At 44.7% G+C, this 13,232-nt stretch overlaps 1 protein-coding gene and 1 non-coding gene across 2 annotated transcripts in view; both read left to right on the plus strand.

The window, feature by feature from the left end:
* Positions 1-2,527: 2,527 nt before the first annotated feature.
* The window catches only part of ncapd2 (non-SMC condensin I complex, subunit D2), a 30,280-nt gene continuing 19,575 nt past the window's right edge, over positions 2,528-13,232 (plus strand). The window contains exons 1-9 of the mRNA XM_030072969.1: positions 2,528-2,673; positions 3,447-3,566; positions 3,676-3,751; positions 3,844-3,902; positions 4,014-4,189; positions 4,705-4,847; positions 5,390-5,517; positions 5,679-5,802; positions 6,018-6,165. Coding sequence (XP_029928829.1) covers positions 3,449-3,566; positions 3,676-3,751; positions 3,844-3,902; positions 4,014-4,189; positions 4,705-4,847; positions 5,390-5,517; positions 5,679-5,802; positions 6,018-6,165 — 972 coding nt within the window. The 5' untranslated portion in view covers positions 2,528-2,673; positions 3,447-3,448. The remainder of the gene's footprint in view (positions 2,674-3,446; positions 3,567-3,675; positions 3,752-3,843; positions 3,903-4,013; positions 4,190-4,704; positions 4,848-5,389; positions 5,518-5,678; positions 5,803-6,017; positions 6,166-13,232) is intronic.
* Positions 4,280-4,605, plus strand: LOC115374553 (small nucleolar RNA U85). Its single transcript, XR_003929627.1, has one exon. It is a non-coding gene; the product is annotated as a small nucleolar RNA U85 (small nucleolar RNA).

Below are 13,232 nucleotides of genomic sequence, written 5' to 3' on the forward strand. Positions count from 1 at the left end.
TACCTATCATATCCATAATAAGCAATGGCGTTTTTACATTCAGTTTCAACATTTTCAACACACCGGATATTCCTTCATCTCGTCCAAAAAATAATTGAACATGTACAGCGGTAAAATAAATGCTTTAAAGATTCAGGTTCATATTGCAGAAATTATATTTGTTTTCAACATCTGAAAATTTGGAGAAGTATAAATTTATTGGATATATATATTGTTTAAAATTTTGATGTGTATTTATTTTATTGGTCATACAGCATTTATATGGTAATAGTCATGCCCTCTGCCAGTCAATACAAGGAAAAATGTCCCAGTAAAAATGTACTTCCTCCGAGTCATTTTTCTTCTTTCATAGAATATATTATGAATGTTTATTGTTGCATTTAGTATTCATAATGTCAGTACCATTTAACAGCAGTCAGGGTTCAGCTCTTAGTCTGTCTTGAAATTGAAGATGACTTTTCATCAGCTGGGTAAAACCATTAGAAATAGCTTTCATCACAAACTTTTTATCTTAGACAAGATCAATCAATCAATCTTCATTTATATAGCGTCAAAGCACAACAGAAGTTATCTCATGACGCTTTACAAGTAGAGCAGGTAAAGACCACGCTCTACAAATTACAGCAGAAAAGATCTACAAGCATCTTGAGAAACCTAACTCCCATGCAAGACTTTTGTTTGCAGATTTCTCATCCGCCTTTAACAAGACGCAACTGCACATTTTAATCAATCATCTTGATGTGTTTTTTAATTTACCTCATCAGCTATGTTTGCTGATTTTTAACTTTTTAACAGAGAGGAAACAGAGTCTGTCAATGAACGATGTCAGAGGTTCTGATATCTAATACAGGCTCACCTCAAGGATGCGTTCTTTCGCCCCTGCTCTTTATCTTATACACAGAAAGCTGCAGGTCTGTTGTAGAGGACAGCTATTTAGTTATGTTCTCTGATGATACTGTTCTCTTGTCCCTTTTGGAAGGTTCACGCTCAAGTAACAGCAATGCTGTCTCTGCCTTTGTCAGCTGGTGTGACAAAAATTGTCTTGACTTGAATGTGTCTAAAACAAAAGAACTTGTGGTCAATTTTAGCAAAAACCAAAGCAAACCTGCTGTTAACTTCATCCATGGCATGGAGGTTGAGAATATAGAATCCTACAGATATTTGGGAGCTGTCTTTGACTCACAGTTAAAATTTGATGTCAATACAGAGGTGATTGCCAAGAAAGGACAAAGGATCCACCTACGCAGGAAGTTGAACTCTTTTAATGTAAGGAGGAGGATACAGTGTTTGTTTTATAAGACCTTCGTCAAAAGTCTTTTGACTTTTTCGTTTATCTGTTGGTTTAATGGCGTGTGTGAAAGACAAAAATTGTCTGAATAATATTGTGAAGGTGTGCTCCAAAATAATTGGGGTGCAGCACGAAAATCTGCCCTCCCTCTGGGACAAACAGGTGATCAAAAAAGCAAAGGGTATTATTGAGCAGCATGACCACATCCTAGCGGCGAACTTTCAGCTTATGCCCTCAGGAAGGCGTTTTAAAGTTCCAGTCAGGAAAACCAACTGTTATTCTAGATCTTTTATCCCATCTGCTATCAGAGTTTTAAACCTAGATCAGTCCATGTGGGAATGAATCCTTGATCCTTGATTTCTTAGATAGTATGTTTTTAATTTTCTTTTTCTTTCTTTCTTTCTTTCTTTCTTTCTTTTTTCTTTCTTTCTTTCTTTCTTTCTTTCTGTACCTTGCACTTGTACTTGTTGATCCTTGGGAGACATAGGAGGACACCTGCGTGCTATCTCTGACAGTGTTAAATTGTTATTTGTTGATTGTTGGCTGCTGTCTGTGTAGGTGAATGTGCACTGTTCTGCTGTCAAACTGAATTGCTTTTGAGACAAATAAAGTTGTACTGAATTGAATTTAATTAAGTAAAGTCTCTTCCTGTTGCAGGAAAGGATTTTACCGGAAGGAATCATTCATAACTAAACAGTGAACCGTTGTCCTCAAAGAGATCATTCACATAAATATTACCTTTATCAACCCAATTTAACTTAAATATAGATTTTTTCCAACAGTAATGTGTCTTTTTTCCATATGATGATTTTGCGTGGGGAATAGTTGTATATGTGACATAATTTGTAAGCTGGGCTGGCCAGTTGATAAAAGTTTGATAACTTTACAGGCAATGTTGTAATGTTAATCTGGCATGGGCTCTAGTGGGAGAGAGAGAGAGAGAGAGAGAGAGAGAGAGAGAGAGAGAGAGAGAGAGAGAGTGAGAGAGAGTGAGTTATGGCGTCATTTACGCGACTTTTGGACGTGCAGGCTTTCTAATTATGTATTTTCAGTCTCAAACAGTTCACGACTAACTGCGGCTTTCCTTATATGCAAAATTATTTTTTTAACCTGACAAACATATGTGTAGGTCATGGCGCATCAAAATCAAACGGCATCAAAAAAAATATTTATTAAATTATTATTTTTGTCTCCCCGTTTGAAGGGGCGGGGCTTCGCCTGTATCAGGGCGCGTGCATATGACGCGTGTGTTTCAACTGTTTGGCGCGAGCTCTTGACGAATTTCAAAACGTTGAGATTCAAACCGTCCAGACAGCGGACCGAGAGGCGTACATCTTTGTCTCCACGGCTTTTGACCACGGCTAATAGGACTGCAGGAGTCATCGGTGAGCGTTTTATTTCTCTAGAAAGCGTAATTTCAGTAGTCAGATGAATAGCTGTTCCAATTAGCAGTGCAGTTACAGCTGCTGCCCAGAATAATACGGCTAACTTTGCCGACCTGCGCCACGGTTAGCTAGCTTGCTAATATTAGCTGTTGCCTGAACCACAACACAAACGAAACCATCGCTGCTAACGCCAACATAAGTGAGGAGTTTTCTTTTTTGTAGATTTTGTAGATTTGTATCATAACCTTTTTGGATAACTAATGTTTTCTTTAGCATATTATCTAACATTTGTGGAATGATAAACAAAATGCTAGCAAGTTTGTAGCTAACTTGGTTACATGTTTACAGTTTATTGAAGTTAACGCCAGCTTACGTTGTCAGTAAATATTTCTTCATTTTCCGGCATTTTAAATCATGTATATCAAACATGTCGGGTGGTGCAGGACTGGATATGTAAAACCATCGGTAACGAGCAAGTCCCAAACCAGGCTTGTCCAGTTTTCGGCAGGATGAATCGGGTTAAATCGGCCCAAAACTCCTGTAGTCTGAGAGCGTAATACAGTATGTTCTCACACACTTTCTTTCATTATCAGAGGGGAGCCCCTACTTCCAACTTTGGGAATGTGCACCCCTCTAATATGCTGGACCCCAGTAAGCCCACCTGCTGGCTGTCTGGATAGCTGGCTTGTAGCAAACTTACTATTTTACAGTTTATGGAAGTTAACGCCAGCTCACTTTGCCAGTAAATGTTTCTTGCTTCTCTGGCAACACAGATATGTCTTGGGATTTTTTCGTGCCTGTGTGCGTCGGTGACCTGGTGAAGACCGGGGGTATCAACCAGTATGTTGTTCAGGATGTCGTCTCCCCTAAACAGCTGGCTTCTCATCTCAACAGTAAGTGACGCTTGTGAACCCGGTCACATTTTTTCGAAGAGTCAAAAGGATCCTGTTTAGGCTTTCTGCAGCAGTTGTCTGTTTTGACCTCTGTTTTTCATACATACAGGTTTCAAGGCAGCATTGAGAAGCCAGGGACCCGTGTGTATCTTGGAGCACTTTGACACAGGCTACAGTGTACTACAGTGAGTGTTGATATATCCATAGGACTGCTTCTGCTGTTGCTTTCAGTATTTGAAAGAGTAGTTACCTTTGAATTGTTTTGTCCCACCCCAAGGCATAGCAACACAGTGGACTTAAGTGTCAAAGAGGATACCTTAGAATTGCTGATACAAGGTAAGACTTACTGATTTACTTATTTTATTTATTTATTTATTTTTAAGTTTGAATCTAGGAAAAACCTTGAGTGTTAGAGCAGTGTCATTGTCTTAATTAATTTCCTTTCAGTGGTCAGTGGCCTGGCTGTTTCCCTGCCCTCGTTCCTCCAATCCACCTCCGTCTTGGCTGCCAACCGTAAAGAGCAGCTTAATGCAGTTAAAATGAGCGTATTCCTCCTCTGCAAACTCACTGAGACCCTTGAGAGTGACTCCTATAGGCAGAATATTGTCACAACAGTTGGGAAGGTATGGTTGTTAGGATATATGTCTACGAAAGTTTTAATTGTTTTTCATCATAGCAGCCTATGTTTATTTTGTGTTCAACTGATTTTAAATGCCCAGTGACGAGATCATGGCAAGTGTGAGCTTGTCAGGCCAAGAGATTGTTCTCTCTTGCCTGCTACTTGGTCGGTAGTCTTGGCAGTGTGGTGGAGTTTTGTTGCACTGCTGTAAGGGCCCACCTACATGTAATTTGTAGCTCTCTTCTCAGCCCCCCCCAACAGTAATGGGAAAGGACAAGTCAGAGGCTTCAAACAGTGCGTGGGTGTTTTTTGTTGTGTGTCTTGTATGAATGTATGTGTATCAGCTGGCAAGAGGTTACAGTCTCTAATGTGGATGGCATTTGACAGCTGTGAACTTAAATCTTTGGTAATCTGAGGGCGTTAGTCACCAACTGTGATACATTATTTTAACTTCATTATTGTTTAATCTCTACATCGTGGAAATAATGAAAGTAATCAGGTTGTGTCTGTCATCTACAGGGTGGTAAAAAGGGCAAGGCTGGTGAAGGGCTGCTGCAGTGGGATTCAGAAAGGGAAAGTGTGCTACAGGCCCTTGTCCAGCTCCTCCAGCTGGACATCCGCTCCCTCTGGAGCCTCTCTCTGGTGGAGGAAGAGTTTGTCAGGTACTCTGCTGTCTGGGGAGCTCTGGACAAGGGCACAGGATCTGTTTTAGCTGACTGAACTCAATTAGTTTTGTGTGATTTATTTATTTTTTTTCCCCTCCCCTACTACAGATCAGAATGAACAACCATATCTCTGCCCAGTGTTGATAACATTGTGGCTTTTAATAGGAACTGGTAAAGAATTGATTTTTGCCTCCCCAATAATGACACCACATCTTGTGGTTCAGATCTAAACCTGTGTTTCTGAAGCTCAATTAAATGGGATTAGTGATTTCAGATGACCTGGGTACAAGTTAACAATATTAACTAAGTTCAATTCTTGATAAAAGAGCACAGTGCTTCATATGGTTTTAGTAGTTGCTTAGCATCAAGAGTATGCACAAACACAATTTTTCTTTTCTTTTCATTTCCACTGTTAGCTAAAAAGCTGGTGGATATAGGACCATAGACATGCGGTCTAGAACCAGATCCATTCTTCATGATATTTTGTGTCCTGGTTACACAACTCTGATTTTGTGTTTTTGTTTGTTTCTTTCCTTCAGTTGTGTGACATGTTGTTGCTATAAACTACTTGAGAACCCAACCATCAGCCATGTAAAGAGCAAACCTACCAGAGATGGCATAATCCACCTGCTGGGGGTGCTGATCAAGAAGTACAATCACCTCCTGGGTCAGTCTCTCATTTCACTTTCATTTTCACAAGAGATTTTGATATCAATGTAATATCAATATATTGCCCAGCCATAATTAGAACATGGACCAGGGATAGATTTATAGGCAGGCACCTTCAAATTTAACAAATAATAATTCCTCCCTTATTTCTGCCCACAGGTGCAAGTGTGAAGGTGATCCAGTTGCTGCAGCACTTCGAACAGTTGTCAAGTGTGTTTGCTCAGGCTGTGTCTGTGTGGAGCACAGAATATGGAGTTAGGGCTATCATAGGAGAAGTAATAAGGTCAGTATTCATAACTGATGTGTGTGTTAAATGCCTCCTTGGAGCTCTCTCTGTGTTTGGCATATTTTTTCATGAATTTGCAGCTAGTCCTGTTTTGCACTTTGCTAATTATCTCATGTTTCTCAAAAATTTTTCATAAAAGTACTGCATGTTTGGGTAAACGCTTCATTCCAAGATGTCTGTTATGTGACCTTGACCTTTTCCGTCCTCATCAGGGAAATTGGTCAGAAGTCTAGTGAGGAGCTCGCCAGAGAGGGGTCAGGGGTCAAATCCTTTGCCTCTTTCCTCTCAGAGCTCAGTGGTCTGGTGCCAGAATTAATGATCCCCAACATTAGTGTGCTCATCACACACCTGGAAGGAGAGGTACCAAACACTTACACATACATATTCCACAAAAACTGACTGAATTACATTCCTCTTGATTGCACAAATGCCACTTTAGTCTAGTAGGGAGGTGGGGGTCCCATGCACCCGAAAGATATATTTTTCTAACCTAGCTTTTTGTAATCCTTAAGGTGTCTAGTAAATGATTTTTGATGTTAACAGCGCAAATTTTTGTCCCATGTATGATTTTTTGGGCCATCTTTTATGGCCATCTTGGATTTTCGACTTCGAAAAATGAAAACTTTAAACCTACATAGCTCCTGAACCATACATCACACAGAGACAACTGACCCCATTTTCTTTTTGTCTTGACATGAGGAATTGAGAAAGATGGGAATTGCCATGATTGGGTTATGTATTGTACATAAAAACTCAAATAAACAAAAAAAAAACGTTAAAATTCAGCAAAATTGGATCACAGAAACTCCTCCCCCATGTACCCCATTGATATTTTTTTATTAACTTTGGTATATTTACAATCCCCAAGATGTCTAGTAAACAAATATTGAAGAGCCCAACTTGAAATATTGTCAAATGTCTGTTTATTCTGGCTATATTGGTTGCCACACTGGATTTCCTAAAAATGAAAAACGAAATTCTAAAATCGACATAACTTTTTAACTATACATCATACAGAGACAAATGACCCCATTTTAAGTATTATTTTAGCATGAACTGTTGATGGAGATGGCCAACATCATCATTTTCATTATGGTTAACCCTTAGATGCATACGTGGGGTCAAAAATGACCCCGGAGGGTTTTTTTTTTGTTTTGTTTTTTTTTTGCAATATCTTAGTCATTTTAAATTTTTATCATTTAATCTTCCATGTATTCCTCAAATAGGTTGTCTTTGACATGAGACCATTTGGATTTGTATCTAATTGTTATATTTTTTAAGTAATTGCATTTTTTATATCAATACCCCACTCTTCCATACATAGGGGTCAAAAATGACCCCAAGCATTTTTTATGGAATTTCAAGGGTTAACCCTAGGAACCTTTAGATGTTTACCTGACATTTGATAAAAATCAGTGTTGATCCACACATCTAATGCCAGCAGTCTCACCACCCTAAAGGTTATTTTTACACAGCAACATACATGTAAGTATTATCATCATTTTTATACCTCAGAATATATATATATGATGACTGGAAGGTAACCCACGCCTACCATCTTACATCACTGAAGCAATGGGAAGGTGTAGAATGACAAAAGCTGCAATCCAGCCACAGGAGAGAAGCAGACAGGGCCAGCAGAAGAGAAAAAGGTGTAAGATATATCCAAGAAACAAAGATCGCAAAGCCAGCTATAGTGCTGTAAATGCAGGGACCCTGTGTGCAGCGCTCACAGCCACAAACAAGTAGTTTGTAAGAGCTGCTCATGAGAAGAGAGAAGACACACGTGTGTGTACATATGTGTGGACGTGCATAGACAGACAGACAGACAGACACACAAAGAATGAATGTTGACGTTTTGATAGCTGCATTGATAGCAACATTTTGATCAAATGAAACAAGGTGATAAATCAGGGCCACTCAACTTCAGATGGCTCAGGGGCCACTCGGCAAAATTCAGCTGTGTCCAAGGGCCACAAGCTAAACATGTCTGTCCTATTTTGGACGTTTAAACAATAATTTTGTCACAGGCTACATGACTAGTCTAAAAATGAATGACACATACAGAAAACAGCTACATTTCCATCCAAGGCCAAACCTCACTGAATAAAAGATTGTCATGCAATGATTAATGATGAAATGATCAGGTTACAACAAAATGAGGCTTTATTCCCAAAAAGATTAGATAGAATCATAATATTTTTATTATATGATAGTGGCGGGTCGCATAAAAATGATGTACGGGCTGCATGTGGCCCCTGGGCCGTGGGTTGAGTAGCCCTGTGATTAATGAACATGTAAAACATGAAATTATTCTTGTGTTGACCAAAATATAATATACATGAGAGTGGTTTTGGCCGTGCTGCGGAGCGTGTGGCCCAGACAGCCAGGAGGCTAGCAGCTTCGGCTCGCTGATCGCGGTGGAGCGAGCCAGCGTGGGAATGCCCACCAGGGACAACGTGGGGCCAGCCACACACGCCCTGAGTTAACAGCCACATGTGAAGACACCGAAATTCTCCGGTAAGGTGGACTGGGAGGCCTTCCATGCTCAATTTGAACTGTTAGCACGGGTTGCGGCCTGGCCAGAGGCCACTAAAGCACTCCAGTTAGCCCTGTGCCTCACCGATGATTCCTTGGCATGGTTGCTCCTGCTTAGCCCGACCGAGAGGGATGATTACGGAGCTTTAGTCGGGGCTCTGCAGCGGTGGTTTGGACAGTGTACACAGGCTGGTGTCCTGCGCACAGAACTGACAAGCAGACAGAGACAACCAGGTGAGCCGCTCCGTGTGTTGGCTGATGACATTGAGACTCCGGCAAGGAAAGCCTATGTCCACATGCCCACCAATGTGCAGAACGAGCTAGCCAGAGACAAGTTTATCCGAGCCGTGACCCCTAGAGAGCTGCGCATACAAACTCAGCTGGCGCACCCCCACAGTCTGCAGGAGGCACTGGAGCTGGCTGTGGAGAGAGAGGCTGTAGGGGCTGCTGCTTGGAGTGACCACGGTGGGGGCGGGCTGGTTGTGAGGACCGTGGTGCCAGAAGGCCCAAGCCAAGAGAAGCCAGCCTGGGCTGCTGAGTTGACTGAACTGATCAGTGCTGTGTCTTTACAATCAACCCGCGGCAACACCCATCCTCGCTGGTGCCCCTTGTGTGTGCTGGACATGTGGCCAGCCCGGCCACATCAGCGTGCTGTGCTCTAAGCATGCTGGTGGCCTACGTAGATGGGACGGTGCAGGCTCCATCCTCTGTGTCCCAACCTGCCCTGTTTCCAGTGGACGGAGCCCAACTGCACAGCCGGGATAGCGGGGCTCCACTCCCCACCAGAAGCAGATGTTGATGCTGAGTCCGTAAGGGTGGTGGGCTGGACCCATGCTGGAAACTTTTGCCACGTCCCTATCACCCTGGCGGGGGCTTCATGCACAGCCCTGGTTGACACTGGCTCCACTGCAACACTGGTGAGACCCGACATGGTGCCAGCAGGGATGCAGTTGGAGCCTACTGTGGTGAAGCTGCGAACAGTGACTGGTGCGCTGGCCCCTATGCTTGGAAGAGGGGTAGTGACCATACAGGTGAGGGGACTGTCAGTTAACTTTAAGGATGTGTGTTGCAGCAGTGCAGGATCCCTGCATATTGGGCCTGGACTTCCTGTGTGCTGCACGGTGTGTGTTAGACCTGGGGAAGAACACACTAGCCTTTCCTGGGGGCCCCACAGTTGAAATGGTGCACCCCATACAGGCCAAGTTTGAGAGCGACAGAGGAGCATCATGTGTCACACCCCCAACCCCAGGCCACCCCCCCTGCACCCCAGTTCCCCATCCCCCATTCCCCAGAGGTTGTATGCCCTCCTGCCCTGGACCAGCAACCCACGGTGGGTGGCGGAGACAGACTGGCAGTAGTTAGAGAGGTATGGAAGCGCAGCTGCCACAATTTGGACCCCACCCAGCAGGAGGAGCTGTGGCAGGTGTTGTTGGAGTTTAAGGATATTTTTGCACTGACAGAGGAGGAAGTGGGCCTGACTCACTTGGTGCAGCATGACATCGACACTGGGGATGCGCGGCCCATTAAAACACGCCCCCCGCCGCCTGCCTCTGGCACATTAGGCCGCGGCTGACAGTGCGCGGTTTCTGGCTCATCTTGGTTCTCCTCCTTAGACCTGCACAGCGGATACTGGCAAGTCCCCCTCAGCCCTGAAGCCAGACCAAAGACTGCTTTCTGCACTGGTAGGGGGTTGTGGCAGTTTCGAGTCCTCAGCTTTGGCCTGTGCAACGCCCCGGCCACGTTCGAGCGGTTGATGGAAAAGGTGCTGGCTGGCATTCCCCATCAGGAATGTCTGGTCTATTTGGATGACATCCTGGTCCATGGGAGCTCCTTCGAGGTGGCTTTGACATCCCTGCTGCGGGCTCTAAAGCGGATAGCAGCGGTGGGTCTGAAGCTCCACCCAGATAAGTGCTGCTTCATGAGAAGAGAGGTGCCCTGCGTTCCAATACTCATACTACCATACTATTTAGTAGGGGGGAAAAAGAATTAGCATGCATATTTCATACTAAACTACATACTTTGTAAGGGCAGCTGCAGTACATACTAAAAGTAAAAAGTATAAGTATGCGATTTGGAACGCAGGGCTGGAGTTCTTGGGGCACAAGATCGGAGGTGAGGGCATCAGCAAGCTGGAAGAGAGAGTGCAGACAGTGAAGGACTGGCCAACCCCCACCAACCTGAGAGAACTGAAGAGCTTCATCGGACTGGCCTCCTACTACAGGCGGTTTGTACGCGGCTTCTCATGTATTGCTGCACCCCTGTTCCGCTTGCAGCAGAAAGACAGTGACTTTGCCTGGACTTCAAACTGTGAGCAGGCCTTCAGTTGTCTCAAGAAAGCCCTGACAGAGTCTCCCATCCTCACCCCCCCGAGCCACAACCTGCCGTTCATCCTGGACACAGATGCCAGCGACGTTGGGATGGGAGCCATGTTAAGCCAGGTGGTGCCAGAGGGGGAGAAAGTGGTGGCGTATTTCAGCAGAACCTTCAACAAAGCTGAACGGCACTACTGTGTGACACGCAGAGAGCTCCTAGCCATTGTGAGAGCGATAAGTCATTTCAAGTATTACCTGTGCGGCCTGCCCTTCACTGTCCAAACTGACCACGCAGCCCTCCAGTGGTTAATGCCTTTCAAGGAGCCGGAGGGGCAGATAGCACGCTGGCTGGAGGAACTGGCACCATATGCTTTCAGAGTTGAGTATAGGGCTGGGACTCACCACGCTAATGCTGACGCCATGTCCCGGCGCCCCTGTGCTCCTGATGGCTGCCGATACTGCGGAAAAAGGGAGGTCCGGGAGGAGGAGCTCCACGCCGAGGAGGAGCGGGACCCCATGCACAGCGGAGATGGGCCTGCCTGCAGGGCAGCGCAGGTTGTTGACACAGCCGAATGGAGAGTGCAGCAGGAGCAGGACGCTGACCTCCAACCAGTGCTACAGTGGGTGGAGTCTGGACGAAAACCACAGTGGGACGAGGTCGCTGGGTGCTCACCTACCACTAAAGGACTGTTTGGAAAGTTTGCCGCGCTCTGAGTAAAGGATGGAGTGCTACAGAGAGCCTGGAAGCAACCAGCTACAGGAGAGGACAAGTGGCAGGTGGTGGAGTCAGTGCTAAAAGCCTGTCACAGAACGACAGGATCGGGACATTTTGGAGTCTCCAAAACCCTTCGTCGGCTCCGGCAAAGTTTCTACTGGGGTCAACTCAGGAGGAATGTTGAGGACTTTTGTCACCGCTGTGACCTCTGCACAGCGCACAAAGGTCCCCCAGATCAGTCCCATGCCCAGCTCCAGCAGCTGGCAGTAGGGGCCCCGATGGAGAGAGTAGTGGTGGACATAATGGATCCATTCCCGCGCACAGACAAAGGAAACCGTTACGTTCTGGTCGCTATGGATTACTTTACAAAATGGCTTGAGGCATACGCCATATCAGATCAGGAAGCAGAGACTGTTGCTGACATGCTGGTCGAGGGCATGTTTTCCAGGTTTGGGGCAAAGAAGGGACGGTGCCCTAAGTTGGACTGCCACTGGGTGGGGCCATGTGAGGTGTTGGAGAAGCTGGGGGAGGTGGTGTACAGGGTGCAGCTACCGCCTCGGGGGAGACGTGTGGCCCTCCACAGAGATAGGTTGGCCCCAAACAGAGGTGATGCACGCCCACTCCAGCGCCCGGGACCCCCGACAACCCCCCAGAGAAACAGAACAGCCACACCCCCAGACTCACTGACTGTTTCCCCTTCCAACTCCCCACAAGCCCCCTCACCCCTAAACTCACCCCCTGTGCAGGAGCAGGGGGGCAGTGTAGCAACCCTGCTGTTATATTGATGTTGGATGCTGTTAGGTGCAGATGTTCTGTAAGTTCCTACCTGTTACGTTACCTGAATGCACCTTGAGAGTTGGGCTAGGCATGTGAATGGCTGAGAGGGGAGAAGGGGCGGGGCAGGGGTGAGAAGGTCAGGGAGACTGTCCCTGCGTTCCAATACTCATACTACTATACTATTTAGTAGGGAAAAAAAGAATTAGTATGTCCCAATACATACTAAACTACATACTTTGTAAGGGCAGCTGCAGTACATACTAAAAGTAAAAAGTATAAGTATGCGATTTGGAACACAGGGTGTGTGTGTGTGTGTGTGTGTGTGTGCGTGCGCGCGTGCGTGCCCCCGGGTGAAAGTGGGAGCTAGAGAGGGAGGGCAGCCAAGCTAATCTGTGCAATTTGTTTTGTTCTTGTTGGCGTGGTTACGGCCTACAGTAACCAGAGTTTAGCAATAAAGGACATTGCTGGTAAAATGTCGTCTTCCTTCCATACGGTATACAGCTACAGTATATTTCAAGAGATACGAGTGATAATTGGCCAACATCATCATTTTCATTATGGCCATCTCCATCAACAGTTCATGCTAAAATAATACTTAAAATGGGGTCATTTGTCTCTGTATGATGTATAGTTAAAAAGTTATGTCGATTTTAGAATTTCGTTTTTCATTTTTAGGAAATCCAGTGTGGCAACCAATATAGCCAGAATAAACAGACATTTGACAATATTTCAAGTTGGGCTCTTCAATATTTGTTTACTAGACATCTTGGGGATTGTAAATATACCAAAGTTAATAAAAAAATATCAATGGGGTACATGGGGGAGGAGTTTCTGTGATCCAATTTTGCTGAATTTTAACGTTTTTTTTTTGTTTATTTGAGTTTTTAAGTACAATACATAACCCAATCATGGCAATTCCCATCTTTCTCAATTCCTCATGTCAAGACACAAAGAAAATGGGGTCAGTTGTCTCTGTGTGATGTATGGTTCAGGAGCTATGTAGGTTTAAAGTTTTCATTTTTCGAAGTCGAAAATCCAAGATGGCCATAAAAGATGGCCCAAAAAATCATACATGGGACAAAAAT

Source organism: Myripristis murdjan, chromosome 16 (assembly GCF_902150065.1).
Source record: "Myripristis murdjan chromosome 16, fMyrMur1.1, whole genome shotgun sequence".
Lineage (NCBI taxonomy): Eukaryota > Metazoa > Chordata > Actinopteri > Holocentriformes > Holocentridae > Myripristis > Myripristis murdjan.